General features: G+C 42.9%; 1 protein-coding gene across 1 annotated transcript in view; it reads right to left on the minus strand.

The window, feature by feature from the left end:
- Positions 1-1,603: 1,603 nt before the first annotated feature.
- Positions 1,604-22,237, minus strand: part of LOC143924420 (ATP-dependent 6-phosphofructokinase, liver type) — a 336,686-nt gene continuing 316,052 nt past the window's right edge. The window contains exons 21-22 of the mRNA XM_077448722.1: positions 3,514-3,619; positions 1,604-3,129 (exon numbers count right to left, since the gene is read on the minus strand). Coding sequence (XP_077304848.1) covers positions 2,982-3,129; positions 3,514-3,619 — 254 coding nt within the window. The 3' untranslated portion in view covers positions 1,604-2,981. The remainder of the gene's footprint in view (positions 3,130-3,513; positions 3,620-22,237) is intronic.

A 22,237-nucleotide genomic window follows, 5' to 3' on the forward strand; every position in this document is an offset into this window, starting at 1 on the left:
GTATCTTTTTTACATGACACGGATAATAACATCAGCAGACTCAGCTGTACATGAAATACTACAATTTCAACAATGAGTCTATTTCTTAAAGCATTCATTTTCTTCAAACACTCACAAAGCATGTAACTTTACAAATATGCTATTAGATAATTTATTAATTGAGAATGTTGATTGTGACGACAGGTGTGCAAGTTTGGGGACAGACATTGCTGGATTTCAAGTAGCCCTATCATACAACAGCATGACCTTCCATTACTACTATAGTCCTTGTAATCCCAAGGCTACAGTGACAGGTAAATCTATTTACTGCTGAAAGGTTTCACAACTTGTTCACAGTCATCTCATTAGCAGCACTGATGTCCATGCAGTCCTAACCTAAAGGCTGAAATGGAGTGTCATGGTGATATCAAACATAAATTTCCTTAATAAAATCAAGATTTATAATTGTGCCATAAGTTTAATCAAGTTTTATTCTGATATGGGCAAAGACAGCTAGTAGGAGTGCACAATGGAAATATCAACAATGCTATTTATTAAAAGCATTATTTGTGCCAGTAAACTAGCTGTTCTTTTTCTGATTAACCCTGAATATTTACACCACACTTCTACATAAGCAATGGCTTATGGCATCATCTAAAAGTGTGTTGTTGGAGTACGACTTTCTAAAGCCTTGTACACACGCTTTGATTTTCGGACGACAGAACGTCCGATTTTGGTGGCATGCTAGTCTCATGTCGAAAATGAAGAGGTTACTAACAATACAAGAATTTTCGTTTGACAGAATACAACGTCAGAAGTGACTTAACACGTTTCTGTGTATGCGTAGTCTTGCTCTTACGATTTTTTCTGTATGAAACCATACTAATGAAACGAAAAAATCAGACGTTGAGTTCACATCCGACAAAATTTTTTATAGTCTGCACATCCAGCTTTTGTCTGACAAAAAAGTGAAATCGGCAGTCGAAAGCACCGTACTAACAGTAAGATTTGCAGATGATCGGTCGTCGGAACACAAATGACATCCAAAAATCAAAGCGTGTGTACGGGCCTTAACACACAAGTTGGTATAACATTTGGTTCTTACATTAACTCCACCTAGCCTGCACACTACTGCCCCCTCCACACTGACTATAATTACTGCAGAGTATGCAATTCTAATTGTCAAACAATTAAAAAAATTACTCAGCAATGCAGACAAAGCACCCTTTTCATGGCAAAAAAAACCTCTTTGTATTATTTTGGAATTACGAATCTGAAGAAAGTCAAGAAGGTTTTAAAAGGAAAGGGGTGAGTGCCAATGCCTTATTGCTATGGAAAAATCTATTTCGCAATACTAGGTTTAGTGTGTACTAGGGGTAGGAAAAAATAATTACAAATTCGCCACCAGAATAATTTAGATTTCTAGTACTTCAGAAGTTTAATTATAAATATCAATCTGATAGGGAAGCGGTATACTTCCATAGGCATATACATATTATAAAAAGAAGAGAAAAAAAAATTGTGTGTATATTTATATATATTTTTTTCATAAATATTCTAGAATTTGAAAAATCACATAATAATTTCCAAATAACCACCACTTTTAAAAAAATAGTCCTAGATATTTTGTCAGCAATATTTACTCTTTATTAATCGGAAATACCTGAAACCCTCTACAAAATATACCTTAAAGATAATGTTACAACACTTCAAATTCCTGATCCGTCTGTTGTACCATGTACATGTGTTAAAAGCTATATGTAAAATACTGCTTTCCTATTTAGAGGATAGGTTCACCTTTAAAAAAAAATGCACATTTTTTGCAGGTAAAAAATTATTATTTTTTCTAAAGAAGCCTGCAGAACATGGAAACTGCGAATGACTAACGTGGCCATGTGGGCCACAGTATTAGGCAGGTACAAATAAAAATAAATGTTCCAACCACCAATTGTTACTTAAATGTTGCCCCACGGTTTGCAGAAATAAACTCCAATTTTTGAACAATACCTTTTTAGAAAGTTTTTTTGTTTTAAGTGGACTGTACTGATCTATGAAAACCTTCTGTGCTTCTATCACTTAACCTGCAAAGCATCTTTGTTTGCCCCTCCTTCCATCAGTACTGGGGTCACGTTAGCTGAGTAAGCGAGAGAAACTGGGGGAGAAGAGAAACATTGGCATACTAGTCAGTACCAGTGTGCAAAGATGTATTTGCTTTGGAGAATAAATCACCTGTAATGTTGGGCGTCCTACGTGTGTGGATGCTGTTACGTTATGCAAACTTATTGGTTTAGCTTTTTTTTTTTTTATAATGGGATGTCTCAAGAGTGTGAAAAATTTTAAAGGGTGCCTAAACTGAAAAAAGGTTGAGAAACACTGGCTTATACTATACTTCTTTAATTTTCAAGGAATAGCACAGTGAAATTACCTTATTTCATACTTTGGAAGCTGATATAACAAACTTCAGAGTTCATGTTAAATGGCAAGTTTCAATACCCTTATTGGGACCAAGTCAAAAGCAGAGCACAACTAAAAAAATAAGGAGTATGTTCTCTCTAAACAGCCAAAAATAAAGTTTTCTTTTACCTGTAAAATGTCCTTATGTGGTTAATTGTAGACTGAAATATGTTATCAAAAAATTAAGACAAATGAATATGGCATTATGGTGAGGGGTTACCTTTAACTACCCAACATGGCCATGATGATTCCTTACACATTCCATTTCACTAAATATTTGCACAAGGTTACAGAGGTCTGAAGAAACTCTTTTTATAGAAGCATTGCAATTAGTAGCTAAAAGGCCAGATAATTTCTATTGTTTGCTAAGGAAACAATGTGTTATGTATATGGATGATGTATATAGAACACTGCACCCTGGAACACTTTCTTCATAATTTATCAAATTATAGTAGTCCAACGTTATAGAAATACCTGTGTTATTTTACGATTAATTTTTAAAATGTCTGTATTTGATTAGGTGAACAAAAAAACAAATCCCTGGTGCATTAAAAGCCTTTTTCTATGCTCAGAGTCCTCCGTGTAACATGTTCAATCTTTCCTGAAACATATTCTGTTAAGCTGATTTGGTAGTTAGCCAGCATCTTCAGCAGCAGGCGCAACTTCAGCCACCACTGTTCCTTTGGCATTCTGTGTCTGGAAGATAAAAATAAAGTGAACGTTACCTATAAACATTAATTAAAAACAAACTTTACATGACTGTGTTCTAATAAATTCTTATAAATGTATAACTGCAATAAATTGTGTATTTATGTCTGCCAGGAGTTTGGTTTTAAAAAATATTAGCTGACAACAATAATAGCAAAACTCAAGAAATGTAGGTTTGGGGACCTCATTAAAAAGTCGTAATGCAATACCAATGAGAACTTAAAAACTTGGTCAAAAATATTTCTTTAAACTTTACTAATTACAATTTTTGCTCTGCTTGGTCATGAAATGGATATACTGTTCTATATATTGAATCATACTAGGTATTGGTGAATAAAGAAGGAGAAATATTTTAAATCAATATATACTTACTCAAAGTCGGTAACTTTTTTTAGTTCGCATACAGATGTGAAGGCTACAACTTTCTTCTTGAGACCAATTACAGAAGCAGAATCTGGGGAATTCGCAAATACTCGACCTTGAAAAGATAAAATGATTAAATAGGGAGTAAGATTTTGTTATGTTGTGGCTGACAGTTTTACAAACTGCTGCTGCTGCAGAGAATGTGGGCATTCCTTGGCACATGGAAGCATGAATTTCTGCTCTTAGCAGGACATGTGTTGTGTACAAAAGTGAAGCTGAGGAGATCAAGTAAACAATTCATGCTTAATTTTATCAATGCTTGGGAGACTGCTGAGAGTTGGGCATAAATGGGATGAGCTGAGAGGTAGCGGACAAAGGCGAGGCATGTTAGAAGCATGAAAATCTTAGTAGTTTGGATGACCAATTGTTGGCGACATATGACCTCATGTTAGGCTGGAAAAATGACACGTTTGCCTTGCACTAAATTTATCTTCATAATGCTAAATCTGTATCAAGCTTTGTAATTGAAATGTTGTATTGTGATTGTTGACCTAACCTGTTACTTAACTGCTTGCCAACCAGCCGCTGTCATTATACTACAAGGTGGCATGATCCCGCAAATCGCCATAGGTGTACACTGGCTCGGGAACTCGCTTTTGTGGCTGTGCATGGCTCCCCCACTGGCCAATGGGGAGCACAATCAGCTGGGTCCAGCACACATTGAGTCCACCCGTGATCGTTCCCCGCAGTGACATACAGTGTAAACAAGGCAAATCTCCATTCTGACAGGGGAGATCACACAGATCCTGTCTTTCTGCTATGCAGGAAAAAGTATCTGTATGTTGTCCCATTGAGCCCTTCCCCCATACAGTTAGAACACACAGTTAACTCCCCGATCGCCCCTTATGTTAACCCCTTCCTTGCCAGGGTCATTAGTACAATAACAGTGCATATTTTTAACACCGATTACTGTAATAATGTCACTGGTTCCCCCCCCAAAAAAGTGTAAAAAATAAGATTTTTTTGTACTCACCGTAAAATCCCCTTCTCTGTAATTCACCGACTGACACAGCTTCTTCTCTTTAGACCATTGGGTTGTTATGCCACCTTCAGGAGAGGACTAGGCATTACATGTTAACATGTGATAATAAAACACAAAAAACTTTCTAGTTCCGCCCAAGGGGCGGTCCCTTAGGTAACAACCCCTCAGCATGCTACTGCAGCCTCAGTAAGTCAACAAGCAGTATAACGTAAAGAAAAATATGAGGGGCGGGTGCTGTATCAGTCGGTGAATTATAGAGAAAAGGATTTTACGGTGAGTACAAAAAATCCTATTTTCTCTTATATTCACAGACTGACACAGCTTCTTCTCTTTAGACCATTGGGGTGTCCCCAAGCAGTGCCAAAACGAGGGGTGGGAAAACAGCATAAAATTTCATCCACCATGGCAAGTGGGAGCCAGTACAAACTTTACGCACAAAAAAACTACAGTGTGTGGAAAAACCACCACAAAAAAAACAGGGTGCTCCTCAACGGAGAAGCACTACCCTCAAACCACACCAAAAACTGCGGTAACAAATGCAACAGTGCATGAACTTAAAGTGGAGGGCCACCCTGAAAAAAAAAAAAACATTAAAATTTAGAAAAAAAAAAAAAATCAGAAAAAAAAATGATTATTTTTTTTTTAACTTACCAGAAATGCCTGTTGCTAGGCACATCGTCCTAATCTGCCTCTTCCTCCTCACGTGGAGATCTTCTGTCTTCTCTCCTCCGTGCGGCGTCTTCTGGGTAATGGGTCACGCTGTGTTCTGGGAACTGTGTGTCCCAGAACACAGCACGCCCCATTCACAAAGCGCTGCATGACTCGCGCATGCGCAGTAGGAAACGGGCAGTGAAGCTGCAAGGCTCCACTGCCTGTTTCCCTTAGCCAAAATGGCGGCGCCAGGACCCGAGGGACGGGTCAGCCCCGGGCGGCTGACATCGCGGGCACCCTGGACAGGTAAGTGTGCTTATTAAAAGTCAGCAGCTACAGTGTTTGCAGCTGCTGACTTAATTTTTTTTTTTTAAACCGGCCCTCCTCTTTAAAAGGTACTGCGTTTTTACCCAAACCAAAAGAAACCCCCCCCCCCCCCCCCCCCAAAAAAAAACAGGAAAAAAAAAGGAAAAAATGGCAAATTCAATTGCAACTATACAGCCGCCTGCAAAACTCTGCGGCCAAAACAGGCATCACCCGATGCACTGACATCTATCTTGTAGAACTTTGTAAACGCGTGGACAGACAACCAGGTTGCCGCTTTACACACTTGAGCGGCAGACGCTTGGTGTCGGAAGGTCCAAGACGTTCCCATTGCCCTCGGGTTCCACGCAGACAGGAGAAGCCTGCTGTTCTCCCAATTTGCAGTGTAACAGTCTTGCCCACTCAGTTAGTGTCTGCGACACAAGTGCGGGTGCCAGTACTGGTCGCATGGTTGACCCCACAACCGTAAACAAGGAACGAGCCACTGCCTCTGCCCTTCTGTCTGTGGGATCCTTAAATGCAGGAGTCCCCTCTACCGGGATTGTGGTTACTTTGTTTAACCTGGATACTGGGGGGTCCATGACCGGAGGAGCCGACCACTTTTTGAGAAAGCTCTCCCTCAAAGGGGCAATGCACCGCCATGTATTTGGGGACAGAAAGGTGCGTTGCGGTTGACCCCATTCCTTGTAAATTTGTCAAAATAAGTCAGATACAGGAACACCTTAGGTGAATGGCTGGCTTACGGGACCCAAAAGGGACCGCTACATCAGCAGAGGGATCTGCTGTCTCCTGAATCTTCAGGGTATAACGCACAGCTGTGGTGAGTGCTCCAACAAGCGTTTTGTCGAGCATGGACCCGGACGGGGACTCATCCTCACTGTCCAAACGGTCCTGGTCAGCGTCATCTGAAACGACAGAGCAGGGGTCATCAGCCTCAGCAGGGCCCGAGTCTGCATCAGAGCTCTCCCCAGAGAATGGGACAGAGGGGGGGGGGGGGGGGGGGGTAAGGGGCCGCTTTTTAGCACCTTCTGCCCTCGCACCGCCTCCATTTTGGCAACGAACGAATTGAGGACCGCTGACAAGGCGTCCAAGGGCACTGCGCTTTCCGCAGGCGAACCGGTTGCAATTGCCTGGACTTCGGGGGAAGAAACGCCAGTTTCTGAAGCCATGCTGACCCTACCCCGTCTGTCACCTGAAGGGGGCTTAGGACAGTGATAGTCCCACCCTCCTTACTGCTGGCTGAGGGGCTCTTTCCTGCAGAACTCACCACCCTGAAGGGTTCTGCGCTATCTAGCAAGTAGTGCCTGTGATCTCTGTTGGCTCTCAGGTGCAGAGGGATCTGCTCTGTGTCAGTTGAAGCTGCTGCTAATGGCGCTGAAACCGCTCTACAATGTGTTCAGGCTTCTAGAAAATGGCCACCCAGCGTCAAGTAGAAGAACATAAAACACTGGGAAAATGGCCGCCAGAGCACAGGGACACATGCTGCCGCTAGAGAAAGCTGAAAAACGTGTTCAGGCTTCTAGAAAATGGCCGCCGGCATCCAGTATAAGAACAAATCACAGGGAAAACGGCCGCCGAAGCACAGGAGAGCATGCGTTCCCTTGCCCACACCTAAGATGGTCGCTGATGCTGAAACTATGAGGGACAGAGCTGAACAAATGGCGGTGATCAGCGCTGCAGGGGACACAGGCACAGCCTCACGGGCACCTCCAGGGACATGAGAAACAGGACTCAGGACACAGTCAGCCTGCGCAGCCCCCCCACAGGCGAGTCCCTGTACAGGGTGGCTCCTGGCCTCGGCACACTGACGCAGACATCAGTTGCCCAGTCATATGTGCGCCCCGGAGCATAAAAGCTCACCGACCACCTCTGCAGCTGAGGTTTCGTCGTGGCTGACCCAGCGCGGAGCTCTGGTCTGCACACGCTTGATGGCCAGGCTGGGGAGACTACAAGGATAAGGGTATCCAGCCTGTCACCCAGCCAGCTGTTGATAGCAGATCACAGGATCTATCATCTTGCGCAAAAAGACAAGCTTCTGCAGAAAAAAAGACGGACCGATGGGCCCGTCAGGGTTCCTAGGTCCTTCTCCTTCACTAGGTAAAAAAAAAACGGAGGCTGCAGTAGCATGCTGAGGGGTTGTTACCTAAGGGACCTAAGGGCGGAACTAGAAAGTTCTAGTTTTATCATCACATGTTAACATGTAATGCCTAGTCCTCTCCTGAAGGTGGCATAACAACCCAATGGTCTAAAGAGAAGAAGCAGTGTTAGTCGGTGAATATAAAAGAGAAATGTCAGTTAGGTGTCCAATATGTCTGCTGCAATCCCGCTAAAAAGCACTGATCGCCGCCATTACTAGTATAAAAAAAAAAAAAGTATATAAAAAAAAGCCATAAATCTATCCTATTTTGTAGACCCAATAACTTTTGTGCAAACCAAATCAATTTATGCTTATTGGGATTTTTTTTTTACCAAAAATATGTAGCAGAATACATATTGGCCTAAACTGATGAATAAATTTGTCATTTTACATTTTTTTTGTTTTATAGCAGAAAGTAAAAAAATTATATATTTTTTTCAAAACTGTAGCTTTTTTTTTGTTGTTGTTTATAGCGCAAAAAATAAAAACCGCAGAGGTGATCAAATACCACCAAAAGAAAGCTCTATTTGTGGGGAAAAAAAAGGACATCAATTTTGTTTGGGTACAGGGTTGCACGACTGCGCAACTGTCAATTAAAGCGATGCAGTGCGCCGTATCACACAAAATTGCAGAGTCAAGAAGTGGGTAAATCTTTCCGGGGCTGAAGTGGTTAAATAAAGATTACCAAAACAGACTTATGAGAGGCATCCCATGGCAAAATCAAAGTTTCAAACAATAAGGAGCATAGGATTTAAACTATGCTCCATATTGTTTCCCCTGCCACTCCTGACAAAGCGGCGTATACCACGGTACGTGTAAAAGTGTGCAACTCCACCAGTTATCCAACACTGGATCACATTTCCTGGAGGGTACCATCAACTCCTTACAGGTCATCAATATACCTAGAGACAGCTGCTGTTCACCGTTTGAATTGCTTTATTTTGCTGCCGTTTGCCATTATACACAAAACCATACTTTTATACATGTGATCATGAACTTATATATTGTAGGTACAACTGCTATACATTTAGGCCACTTTCATACTGATAGTAGCCTAAACGCATATGCTATTTTACTGTGTTTTCAGTGCGTTTTTCACAAAACATGTGACTCCAAAAAACACACCAAAAATTGGATTTTGCCCCATTTTCAAAGGGGATGTGCTTTTTTTTTTTTTTTTTTTTAACTGACCAAATTATGCACCAAAAATGTGGCAAGCAGGATTTTTTACACCGCAATGGAAGTGCAACAGATCAGTGTAAAGACATACATACCATGTTTCTCTGAAAATAAGACCTATCTAAATTTTCTAGGATGGCTGCAATATAAGCCCTACCCTTAAAATGAGCCCTAGTCGAAAGTCCTTGTAAAAGCATGTAATCCACACTGTAAAAGGATTACATAATGTCCAGTGCATGTCTTTATGTAACAATATTGTAGAAAATACCTCATTTACAGCGCCACTGGGCGCTCATGTGGTCCCCAGGAGCTCTCCTCCCGGCCGACGTCAACAGGGGTCTTGGAATCTCCCTCAGTAATGCTCAGAGTGGGGAAGAAGAGCTCCAGCAGGTCATGTGAGCACCCAGCGGCGCTGTAAATAAGGAATTTTCTACAATGTTACATAAAGACACACATTGGACATTATATAATAGGATTTTTTATAACAGCTTACCTGTAAAATCCTTTTCTTGGAGTATATCATGGGACACAAAGCCTTAAGTAATTACTTAATGGGTTATAGACCACCTTCAGGTGGACACTGGTCATACCAAATAAGGGAAGTTCACTCCCTATATAACCCCTCATCCCAGGCAGGGCCGTCTTTAATATTGATTGGACCCTGGGCAAAAAACTTTTCTTGGGGGCCCCCTCCCCATGCAGTTTCGCTCTCCACCTGCTCTGAGACATACAAAATATAGCAGTTAGACTCAGTTTACGGAATCAGATCAGGCAGCTATTGCGATTGGTTGCCAGAGGTTTCAGTGTATCATTACCGCTCAATGACTGGTTGCTAGAGGTTACAGAACACATTACAGCTCACTGGCTAGTTGCTAGAGGTTACAGCACATGATTTCTGCTTGTTGATTACTGTGGATATGACCTGGGGGGGGAGGGATGATATACATATCAATGCCACCGGCCGCCTCCATTTACACATGAATGCTGGGAATTTACATGTAAACACAGGGTCTCCAGGTGAGTCATCTGGGACTCAGCACAGGACTAAAACCTCAAGGGGCGAGCAAATTTAAACCAGGATAGTTGGTAAGTATGAAGCAGCTGCTTTGGGCCCCACAACAATGACAGGGCCCAGGGCACCTGCCCCTTTTGCCCTGCCTTAAAAACGGCCCTGCTCCCAGGAGCACATCAGTTTCTGTAGCAAAGCAATATACTTAAATTCTAAAATAGAGGGGAGGGACCTCTGTGTCCCATGATGTACTCCAAGAAAAGGATATTACAGGTAAGCTGTTATAAAAATCCTAATTTTCTTTATCGTACATCATGGGACACAGTAATTACTTAATAGGACATCCCATAGCAATGCCACTTGAGGGGAGGAAGACACAATGGGAGGGTATCCCCAGACTTAAGGACCTATGCTGCTGCCTGTAGCACACTGCGCCCAAAACTAAAGGCGATATCCTCATACCTCCTTAAATCCAGCGGCTTACATTTTGTGAATGTATGCACTGAAGACAAAGTCGCAGCCTTATAGATCTGAGCCATGGAGGCCTGATGACTCACTGTCCAAGAAGCACTAACCGCTCTGGTAGAGTGTGCCTTAACTTGAAAAGGGGGAATCTTACCCCTTGAATCATAAGTTGAATTATCACTTGCCGAATCCACTTGGGGACAGTGGATGTCAACGCTGCCTGTCCTTTCATAGGACCTTCTGGCAGAATAAATAAGACATCAGTCTTATAAATCTGAGCAGTTGTCTTTAAATAGATTTTCACTGCTCTTACCACATCAAGACAATGTAGTGACTTTTCTTCCCCGGAACATGGTTTTGGGAAAAATGATGTCAGGACAATATCTTGGTTCAGGTGAAAACCTGAAATTACTTTTGGCAAAAAGTCTGGACGAGGGCATAACACTCTGTCCTTATGAAAAATCAAATAGGGCTCTTTACAAGAAAGAGCAGCCAATTCCAAAAGCCTCCTTGCTGAGGCTATAGCAACCAAAAACACCAACTTCCTTGTCAAAACGACTAAGGGAATATGTTGTATCGGTTCAAATGGCTGTTTTTGTAACACAGACAAAACTAAGTTCAAGTCCTAAGGGTTCAAGGGAGATTTGACGGGTGGATTAAGCCCCGTTAACCCTTGTAAAAAAAAACAGACTAAAGAATGTGTAGCAAGTGGTCTTTGAAATAAGACCGATATAGCTGAGACTTGGCCTTTAATAGTACTTAAGGCCAATTTCATTTCTACCCCTAATTGTAGAAAGGCAAGAATTCTGCCTATGATATATCTCCGAGGGTGCCAACCCTTGGATTCACACCAGAAAACATAAGCCCTCCAGACCCTATAAGAGATAGTTCTGGAAGCTGGCTTCTTTGCATTAATCAGGGTAGAGATAACTTAAAGATAACCCGCAAAGCCCACGATTCTTTAGAATGTGGATTTCAATAGCCAAGCCATTCAATTTAGAGACTGTAAGGAAGGATGGAATATCGGTCCCTGTGAGAGCAGATCTGGCCATAGTGGAAGGGACCATGGCCCTCCACTGCCATCTTTAAGATTTCTGTATACCATGACCTTCTGGGCCATGCTGGTGCCACCAGAATTACCAGTCTCTTTCCAGCTTGATCCGGCAAAGAAGTCGACGCAGCAACTGAATAGGGGGGAATGCATAGATCAGCGAGAACTGATCCCATGGAGTCACCAACGCATCTGTTCCGCATGTGAGTGGATCCCTTGTTCTGGCCACAAAGTTGACCAAATTCATGTTAAACCTGGACGCTAGAAGATTTACGTCCGGAGTCCCCCGTCTTTGGCAAACAGCCCGAAATATGTCAGTATGAAGAGACCATTCCCCTGGGAATAACTGTTGGAGACTCAAGTAGTCGGCCTGCCAGTTCTCTACTCATGGAATGAAGACTGCCGATAGGCACGGAACATTCCTTTCTGGCTAAGTTAGAATATGGTTCACCTCTCTGTGCTGAGAGGTTCTTGGTGCCCCCTTGGTGATTGATATAGGCCACAGCTGTGACATTGTCGGATTAGATCCTGACAGGACAATCCTGTAACCTAAAAAGTCCAGGCCTTTAGAGCCAGACGCACTACCCGAATCTCTAGGATATTGATGGGCAAGGTTCTTTCGGTTCTTGACCACCGTCCCTGCACAGTTGTCTTTTCTAGTACTGCTCCCCAGCCTGAAAGGCTGGCATCCGTCATTACCACTTTCCAGATGACTGGTCTGAAGGATTTTCCTTTCAGCAGATTCTGGGTTAGTAACCAAGTGAGATTTGGGACACTCTTGGGGACAGCCACATTAGCAAGTCTAAAGATTGAATTGTTTTGTTCCAAGAAGACAGGATACGGTTTTGAACAGTCTTGAATGAAACTGGGCATAGAGAAATGCTTTGAATGAAGCCACCATGGTTCCTAGCAACCTCATGCAAAGGTGAATGGAGGGATCGCCTTTTGACCTGACCATCCACACCAGCTCTCTTTTGGATTTGATCTTTGCCTGAGGAAAGAACACCTTTTCCTGGGCTGTCTCTATGATCAGACCCAAGTACTCCAGCCTTTTTAGTGGTATTAAGGAAGATTTCTTTAGGTTGAGAATCCAACCCAAATTTTCCAGATAGTTGGTTGTAGTGCGTATGCTTTGTTCCAAATAAGCCATCGACTGGTCTATTAGTAATAGATAGTCTAGGTACGCTACGACTGTTATGCCCTGTGCCCTTACACTGACTAGAGGTGGGGCCAGCTTTGGCTAGCCTGAAGGGCATGGCTACAAACTGAAAATGCTGTTGTTCCAACTCGAACTGCAGAAATCATTGGTGAGTGGGAAATATAGGGACATGCATCCCTGAAATTCTCCTCCTAGAAGGATAGAAACTACTGACCTAATCATCTCCATGCGAAAGGAGCAGATCTTCAGGAAAAGATTTCGATTTTTTTAGCTCTAGAATGGGTCTGACATCCTCATTTGGTTTTGGTACCATAAACCCCAGACCTTGCTCTTTTGTGGGGATCTGTATGATCACCCCTTGAGATATTAATCGGTCTAGTGCCTGAAACAGAGATGGTCTTTTCTCTGGATCTTTGGGAACGCTTTACCTCGGGTAGCGAGAAGGGGGGAGTCCCGAAATTTCACCTTGTACCCCAATGTTACAGTGGAGATGACCCATCTGTCCTGACTTTTCTTTCCAGACTTCTGAAAACTTCCCCCCACCTTGGTGAGGGAGGTTGCTCCTTCCGACCCCAGGACTTCTTTTGAGCCTGGGTCTGACCCTGGGGTTTTTTTGTCTAGCGTCAGACAGTGGAGGACGTCACCACTGCCTAGAGGTGTAAGCTCCTGGCACAGGGGAAAGAGCCTGTTTAAATGAAGGGCATTTATACTTTCGACTGGCAAAAGAGTACTTTCCCCACTAGAAATTGTTTAGATATATTTGTCCAAGTCTTCTCCAAATAGTCTAAAAACAAAAATGTAACTGCGCTGGTAAAAAAACTGAAAAAAGCAGCAGTAATGCAGTGCAATAACACAGAAAATATGAATACAATCAAGAAAACGACACTATACAAAAAAATGTAAAATAACAAATAATTGAATTACAAATAGTCCATATATTGTATCAGACCAATCAAGGCCAAAAGGGTGATCACAAGTAAATAGAAACAAAAATAAAAAATCATAAAGTCTCTAAAACACCGCAGTGCACATGCATGAACTTCAAAAGTGTGCCGATCACCCAGAAGTAGATTGTGCTTACCAAATATTAAGCAGTAAAAGTGATCGGCTAAACCCAGCCTAGGGCCTCTACGCTTACAGATATCCACACCTTGGATAGGGACCACGAGTAGTTGAAAGCCGCCTCCAATCAAGGTCCGTACGCTCGGATAGGGACCACAATTAGTTGAAAGCCGCGTCCACCAAACAAGGTCTGTACGAGGTCTAGCACAGCATCAGTATTCAGCAGCAGAGGGTCAAGTGTTGTGGTGTAGGTGTAATATAAAGGCCTGTTGATGGTCAGGCAGATATAAATGTGCAAGCTCCAGGTCGATTGTGGCTGCATTAGCTCTGCTGTCTGGTAATAGAAGTCCAAACAGCAAGCCAATGGCATCAGTGTGCACAGAGAAAAGAGTCTGAACACACAAAGTGATAGTAAGTTGTGCTTGGGCAGTATGCAACACACAGCAAATAGTCGCTCCCCATGAAAAGGGAACCCAGTTAGCAGGTTTTTGCATGGTGCTTCAGCTGACCAATTTTTTAACCACAGGATTCTACGCATATGCACAAGCATAAGGCGAGATGCCTGGTGAATAGAATTGGCATAATGCTTTAGGTAGTTCAGCCAATTCCTGAGCTTGTTGTGCAAGAATCTCTCTAAGGGACTGTTTAAATTGGTCCTTTAGTGATTGACAGACGCCTATTACAGCAACTGCCGGCTCAGTAACGGCACCTGCCAAGGAAAAAGATTTTAACAGGGATTCCAACTTTTCTCTGTTGGATCCTTAAGCATTTGTGCATCGTCTACAGGACAAGTTAGGCCTTTATTCACACTGGAAATCGCAGCGTCAACTGCTGGTACTTTCCATTTTTGGGAGAAATTCTCCTCCAGGGACTAGAGAATTAAACATCTCTAAGCCCCTGTACACACGGTCGGACATTCTGTCAACCAAATCGGATTTTGCCTGTCGGATCTCGTCCGAAACTGTTGCATACACATGGTCGGACTAAGTTGTCGAAAAATCCGATCATTCAGAACGTGATGACGTAATTTCTTTACAATGGGACTACGTTTAGGCTAGTAGCCAATAGCTTTGATGTAGGAATTTGATCTGAGCATGCGTGGCACTTGGTCCAATCAAAATTCTCTACACATGATCGGAGTATGTCCGATCGAACCAGTTGGTTGGAAAATATTTCCAACAAGTTGGAAAATTGGGTCCGACGCATACCACACACAGTCGGATTATCCGACAACGCGGTCCGATAGGACACATTCCGACGGATTCTCCGACCGTGTGTACAAGGGCTTAGGAGGGAGAAAATTCTTATCTGGGTGATCCCATTCAGCAAAAATAAGCTGTTCTCGTAATGCATGTGCAGGAAACGCATGCGAAGGCTGAGAAGGTTTTAAGGAACCCAAGGAAGAAACCGAGCCTTCAGGAGACTGCGTTGGGGGCAGCATGAAAGTGGAACGAACCATCTGCGTAAGAATTTGTATCAGCAATTTCTCAGATTGTGAGGCTGAAAAAGGTTCACCTACTGTTGTTTCCTCCACAGAGGAATCATGGGTTTGTTTTTCCTCCTGATCGACTGAGGGTAACACCTCATCCTAAATCCACTGTTCCCCTTGCAAAGGGTATGAAGTGGGGCAGGGGGATCTAGTACGCTTCCTATGCATTTGAACAGAGGATGCAATTAAAGCCGCTAATCTTACTTCCAGACCCTGCAGGGCGGAGGAAAGGACATCTTCAGTCATGTATTCAGTGGCTGAGATATGAGAAGCAGTTGCACCATCAATTTGTTCCAATGGCTCACCCTGGCTTGCCATAACTGGTAATTCAGCGTGGAAATGCGACTTGAGATCTTAACGCCTGGGGGTGAAACCTTTACTTTTTTGGTTTGTGTGGTGTCTTTTTTGATAGGCATAGTTCTAAGTACAAAAACGGAGGCACTACACAATTTGGACTTAATCGCTGAATATAGTTATGAAATTTAAAGCTGGAGGCTTCCTGTACACTGTGGCTGTTATAATTAAAAGGTGAAAACATCCATTCAGTCCAGGCTTCAGCCACCTATAACGTGATTCAGAGGTCCAGATTACCATCTTGCATTCAATTTTACAATGACAGCAGCTGCAAATTAATAAGGAAAGTTTATATTACTGAATGAAGTTAGAGGAAGAAGGGGCAACCTTGACTGTGAAATCTAGTGATTTTCACACTGATTTTATCCCGATTAACTGATCCATAAAAGACTAAACAGCTGGGACTTCAGTTTTGACAATTATCTGAGTTTCATTGCAACTCGTGGATCCAGCCATTTTAGGTATGTTACATTTCCTGTAAGCGGAGTCTGGTCCTACCTCTTCTCTCAAACCTGTCTACTGAGATACACTATGGAGGCTTTTCTACTTTTTACACAGGGAATGAGCGATTGCTAAATTTACTGAAGCCAACCTGAACGGAACATCAGGGAATATTCTGCCATTCTTACACAGAGAAATGGGGCTGGGTAAAGAGCCACAGGCTTTTGTGATCTCCTTGACAAGAGATCTATCAATCTGGTAAGCAGCAGCATTTCCGGAGGACCTTTTCTGTCATACCCTGTCACCACTTCTTGGGTGCTATAGTGTTATGTCACTATCGAATAGAGCGCTAAGGGCCGGCTCACACTGCGGGCGATGCGAGGCGACACGACTTGCCTCGCCGCGATCTGACAAGTCGCCCCCGTTCTGTACAATGGAACCGTTCTGAGAGGAGCGACTCGAGTCGCTTCGACTCAGAAAAAAGGTTCCTGTACTACTTTTGGGCGACCTCGGGGCGACTTGCATTGACTTCTATACAGAAGTCATTTGCAAATCGCCGCTGAGGTCGCGGCGAGGCAAGTCGGTGTCGCCTCGCATCGCCCGCAGTGTGAACCGGCCATAAGGATCCTTCATTCGAATACCGTTTGACATATAACCATCTGGTGGAACATTCAATTGTTGTTACCTTGGAAACAATTGAATATTTGGACATTATTCACTTTTTGTATTTCAATTTCTTTATTTTATGTTTTATTCATCACTGTGGTATTACTAATTAGCTTTGCTATTGAGCCACTTGGAGAATTTTCTCAGGTTTACATCACTTTATTTGTTATCATTAAAGTTTTTCAGCGCAGCTAATTTTCTCAAATTTTGTATATTGTGTGTGTCTCACATTTTTAGTTGCAGCAGGTTTACTTATTTGTTTTGATTAGTGACATTTTAAGAGTGATATTTGGACAGCGCAGTATTACACACTTTTTAATTTAGGATTTTTCAAGGACTTTAACCACTTGCCCCCCAATTCTGACATTTCTCTCCTACATGTAAAAAAACATAATTTTTTTGCTATAAAATTACACAGAACCCCCAAACATATATTTTTTTTAGCAGAGACCCTAGAGAATAAGATGGCAGTTGTTTCAACTTTTTATCTTGCACGGTATTTGCGCCGAAATTTTTCAAACACATTTTTTTGGGGGGGGGGAATTTTTCATGCTTAAAAAAATAAAATAAAAACAGTAAAGTTAGCTTGATTTTTTTGTATATGATGTTACACTAAGTAAATAGATACCCAACATGTCACGCTTCAAAATTGCACACGCTTGTGGAATGGCGCCAAGCGTCGGTACTTTAAAATCCCCATAGGCGATACTTTCAATTTTTCTTACAGGTTACATTTTACAGAGGAGGTCTGGTGCTAGAATTATTGCTCTTGCTCTAACGTTCGCGGTAATTCCTCACATGTGTGGTTTGAACGCCACTTACCTATGAATTCTCTTCTGCGAGTGAGCACGCGGGGACAGGGACACTTTTTTTTTAATTGTTCATTTTACTTTTCTATTTTGACTATTTTTTTGTTGATTACTTTTATTCCTATTACAAAGAATGTAAACATCCTTTCTAATAGGAATAGTGCTTGACAGGTCCTCTTTACAGCGAGATCTCACCTTTAGGCTGGGAAGCCTGAACTAAAAATAATAAAAATTGATCTCAGCTTCCCAGCCGAGGCGGCAGCATTTTTTCAATTGCAGAGGCTGGGCGTGAAGTCATAACACCACGTCTGGCCTCCAAATGATCATAGAGACTCCAAGGACCATCTGTCCCACCGGATATCTCTATGGTCAGCCGGTCGATTCCTTCTCCAGCTCGCTGATGGCAGGGGTGAGCCGGGAGAAGAACCACAGGGCGGCGGGAGTCCCCTCCCGCTGTAGCTACAGGCATCATTCAGATATCACTGCTCAAAGTCCGCAACGTCATAGGACGTTACAAGGGCGGCAATCGGTTACCTAGGGTTTATTTTGGGGATTACAGAGATGCTGACTCCTGAGCTGACAGGGAGAGAAGACATGGGACAAATAAGACATCCCCTGAAAATAAGCCCTAATTAAACACATGCCGACCGGCACACGCCAATGTACTTCGGCAGAATGGCAGGGACAGGCAAATGGGCGTAAAGTTACGTCCCTTTAAATTTGCTGCCGCCCCATCGCGTGTGAGCCGCTGGTGGCGGGCGCCGGTCGGAACCTCTGCGAGTCTGATCACGGGTCCCTCGGACTCGATCGATGCAGGAATAACCGTGATCGCTTCATGGGGAGATGCTAATGTAAACAAGCATCTCCCTGTTCTGCCTAGTGACAGTGTTACTGATCTCTGCTCCGTGTGATTGGAGCAGAGATCAGTGACATGTCAGACAGCCATGCCCCTACAGGTAGAAACACGCCCCTAGCAAATACTTAACCCCTACGCTGCCACCTAGTGGTTAACCCCTTCACTGCCAATGTCATTTACACAGGAATCAGTGCATTTGTATAGCACTGATTGTATTGGTCCCAAAAATGTGTCAAAAATGTCCGATGTGTCCACCATAATGTCGCAGTCACGATAAAAATCTCTGATCGCCGCCATTACTAGTAATAAAAAATAAATTAATAAAAATGCCATAAAACTATCCCCTATTTTGTAAACACTATAACTTTTGCGCAAACCAAATCAAGTGCTTATTGCAATTTTTTTACTAAAAATATGTAGAATACGTATCGGCCTAAACTTCGGCAAAAAAACGAAGTTGCTCACCGGTAACTTTCTTTCCCGGAGTCTTTCAGGACAGCCACCTGAGAGACCTTGGCTTCTCCCCTCTATAGGAAACACCTGCGCCAGCCTTCTTATAAATTTCCTCCTCCCCTGCTGCTCCTTAGTTCTTTAACTAGCACCTCCAGTTTGCTGGGGAGACACAAGAACATATGATACACATAATCAAATCATATCACATTTCCTGTAAGGAAATCTTTACGTCTTGATATACATATGGGTGGGTACTCGGCTGTCCTGAAAGACTCCGGGAAAGAACGTTACCGGTGAGTAACTTAGTTTTTCCCCAATTGTCTTTCAGGACAGCCACCTGAGAGGATAACCGAGCACTTACCCTTAGGGTGGGACCACAGCTTGCAAGACTTTGCGTCCAAAGGCCTGATCTTTAGCTGACCATAAGTCCACTCTATAGTGCCTTACAAAAGTGGTGAAACTGGACCATGTTGCCACTTTACAAATATGTTCCGGCATTGCTCCAGCTCTCTCTGCCTGTGACGCTGCCATTGCCCTTGTGGAGTGTGCCCTGATCCCCCCCGGAACTTGTAAGCCTGTTCTATGGCTTATAAAAGTGAACAGAGCCTTTGCGCTACTATTTCAAGGTGAAAAATATATATGAATAAAAGGAAGGGTAATGATATACCTCATAAAATACAGTACATAAATGTGCGAATAAATAAAATGCACTTGACGACTATTTCCAAAAAAAAAAAAAAAATTATATGTGCACGTGCAAATGTGCAATAAAGTGCTAATGTATTGCAGCTGGACCTAATGATATTACACACAATATCAAAGTGACAGCTATAGATATAAAATGGTCCTGCGCAAACCAAATATTAATAAAAGTGCTACGTGCTTAAAAATGATTAATAAGTAAAGAACAGGCACAAATAACAGTCCATAAATAAATCCCAAAATATTCGTTCAATGGCGTCAGATGTGTTCAAGCGATATTTCAAAGAAACAGCAGGTAAAGGTGCTTCTATAAAAACTGGAAACTATGGGCTCCCAGAACTCTCACCTCAGATCTTTAAAAGCAGGCACATCAAGCAAACCAAACAGCCTCCGTTTTATCTTTAACCACCAGGGGGTCTTCCCCTGAAGACCCCCTGGTGGTTCCCCTGAAGAAGTCACGTGATTGACGTAACGCGCAGGGAGTGGTTGTGACGCGATACCGGAAGTGAAGTAAGACTTGCGGAAGACGCCATGATACCATTTTTCTTTATGCCCCGTTTCATTTCCTAAATGTGAGAGTCCGATTTTACTTGTAATTGATTACAATTTATTGTTTTAATAAATACACTATCAGAGCCTCTTTCCTCTCCCTATGTTTTTCTTCTGAGCGGCACTTATCAGTGGAAATCGCCACCGCAGTTACTTTCAGCTAACACAGGGATGAATGGCCCCCTGGTGGCCTAGCATGGATATTTATGATGTTCCAGTCAGCTATTACTGAAGATCCCCTGGTGGTTAAAGATAAAACGGAGGCTGTTTGGTTTGCTTGATGTGCCTGCTTTTTAAAGATCTGAGGTGCGAGTTCTGGGAGCCCATTGTTTCCTGTTTTTTTTAGAAGCACCTTTACCTGCCGTTTCTTTGAAATATCGCTTGAACACATCTGACGCCATTGAACGAACATTTTGGGATTTATTTATGGACTGTTATTTGTGCCTGTTCTTTACTTATTAATATTTTTTAAGCACGTAGCACTTTTATTAGTATTTGGTTTGTGCAGGACCATTTTATATCTATAGCTGTTCTATGGCTTCTCTTAGCCATCTTTGTGTCCTAACCTAGCTCCCGAATACAAAATAAAGACTCCGTCTTTCTAATCGTTTTTGTTGCTTCTAAATAATGTAAGATGCATCTCCTGACATCTAAATTATGGAATTTTACTTCCTGTTCCTGAACAGGATTTGGAAAAAATGAAGGTAACACAATTTCTTGGTCTCTATGAAATCTTGAGGCCACTTTGGGCAGAAATCCCGGGTCCATCTTAAAGACTATACGATCCGGGAACATCTGGCAAAAGGGGGGTCCGATTGATAGTGCTCCTATCTCGCAGACCCTTCCGGCTGTAGTAATTGCTACCAGAAAGATTGCTTTAAGCGTCAGCATCTTCAGGCTGCAATCCTTTAGTGGTTCAAAGGGGTCTGCTGTCATAGTTTGCAGCACTAGTGACAGGTCCCACTTTGGAAAGGCCGTACCTTGCATCGGCCTCTGTCTGCTCACGGATCTAAAGAGTTTGATTATCCATGGATTTGAGGCTAGCCTCTTTTCCTGGTAAACCGATAGTGCTGAGACTTGGCTTTTTAATGTACTTAAGCTTAGTCCTTTGTCTACCCCACTCTGTAGAAATTCTAAGACTGCCACTGAGCTCTGTGCTTTGAAGTTGTTCTCTGTGCACCATCTGCAAAAACATTTCCATACCTTCTGGTATATGTTACCTGTTTCTATCCAGTGGTTTGAGAACCCTTTGGCTTTTAGCAGCTGCTCCTCAGATACCAGGCGGCTAGCTTCCACCTTTCCACCTGCGGACAGTACACTGGGCCCTGGGATAATACCAAGGGGGCTCCATGGAGAGTTCTTTGAGCCTAGAGAACCACGGTCTCCTCGGCCAGTGGGGTGCAATGAGGATTAATGATGTGTTTTCTGTACGTAATTTTCTTATTACTGCTGGCAGTAGCACTGGTTGGGGAAAGGCATAACACTTGTTGAACACCCATTTTGCGCTGACGTGTCTACTCCGAGCACTCATCCTCTTTCCTCAGGGAAAAGAACGTTTGAACTTCCCTGTTTTCCTTTGAAGCAAATAAGTCTACCTGAGGTATTCCCCATTTCTATGTAATCTGATCGAATACCTCCTGCTTTAGTGTCCAATCTCCTTCTCTTACTTTCTTCCTGCTGAGGAAATCTGCCACTTCGTTTAAATCCCCTTTTAAGTGGACTGCTGAAAAAGATGGTATGTTTTTCTCTCCCCATTTCAAGATTTTTTTCTGCCAAGGACCATAGAGCTCCGCTCCTGGTTCCCCCGTTTATGTAGGCTACTACTGACGAGTTGTCTGATCTGTACATGATGTCCTCTCAATTCTTTCTGGAAAAACTGAAGTGTGAATCACACTGCCTTCAATTCTTTCCAGTTGGATGACCTTGTCCACTCTTCCTTGCCCCAGGTTCCTTGTGTTATCTGGGAGTCTAAATGTGCCCCCCACCCTGTGCCACTCGCATCCGTGGTTAGGATTCGGGAAACGGGTAGGATCCAAAGTCATCTCTTGTTTATGTTTCCTGCCCTTCTCCACCACCATAAGGCCTTTTTAATTTTTGTTGGTACTAACACCTGCGTATCCAGCGACTCTTGCCTGTGATCCCATATTTCTAATAGGAACATCTGTAGTGGCCGAAATGTAGACTTGCCCACTGTACCGCTGGGATTGCGGACGTTAGCATCGTTGACATCATCTTCCTTATTGAGCATGGCAGATTGGCCTTTGATTTCTCCACAGTTTTTTTTTTAATTTGTATTTGGGCGGAAGGACCAAACCGGCCACAACATGTACAAAAT

This window comes from Lithobates pipiens, unplaced genomic scaffold (assembly GCF_037356315.1).
Source record: "Lithobates pipiens isolate NorthernLeopardFrog02 unplaced genomic scaffold, aLitPip1_a1.2 Scaffold_22, whole genome shotgun sequence".
NCBI classification, from domain to species: domain Eukaryota; kingdom Metazoa; phylum Chordata; class Amphibia; order Anura; family Ranidae; genus Lithobates; species Lithobates pipiens.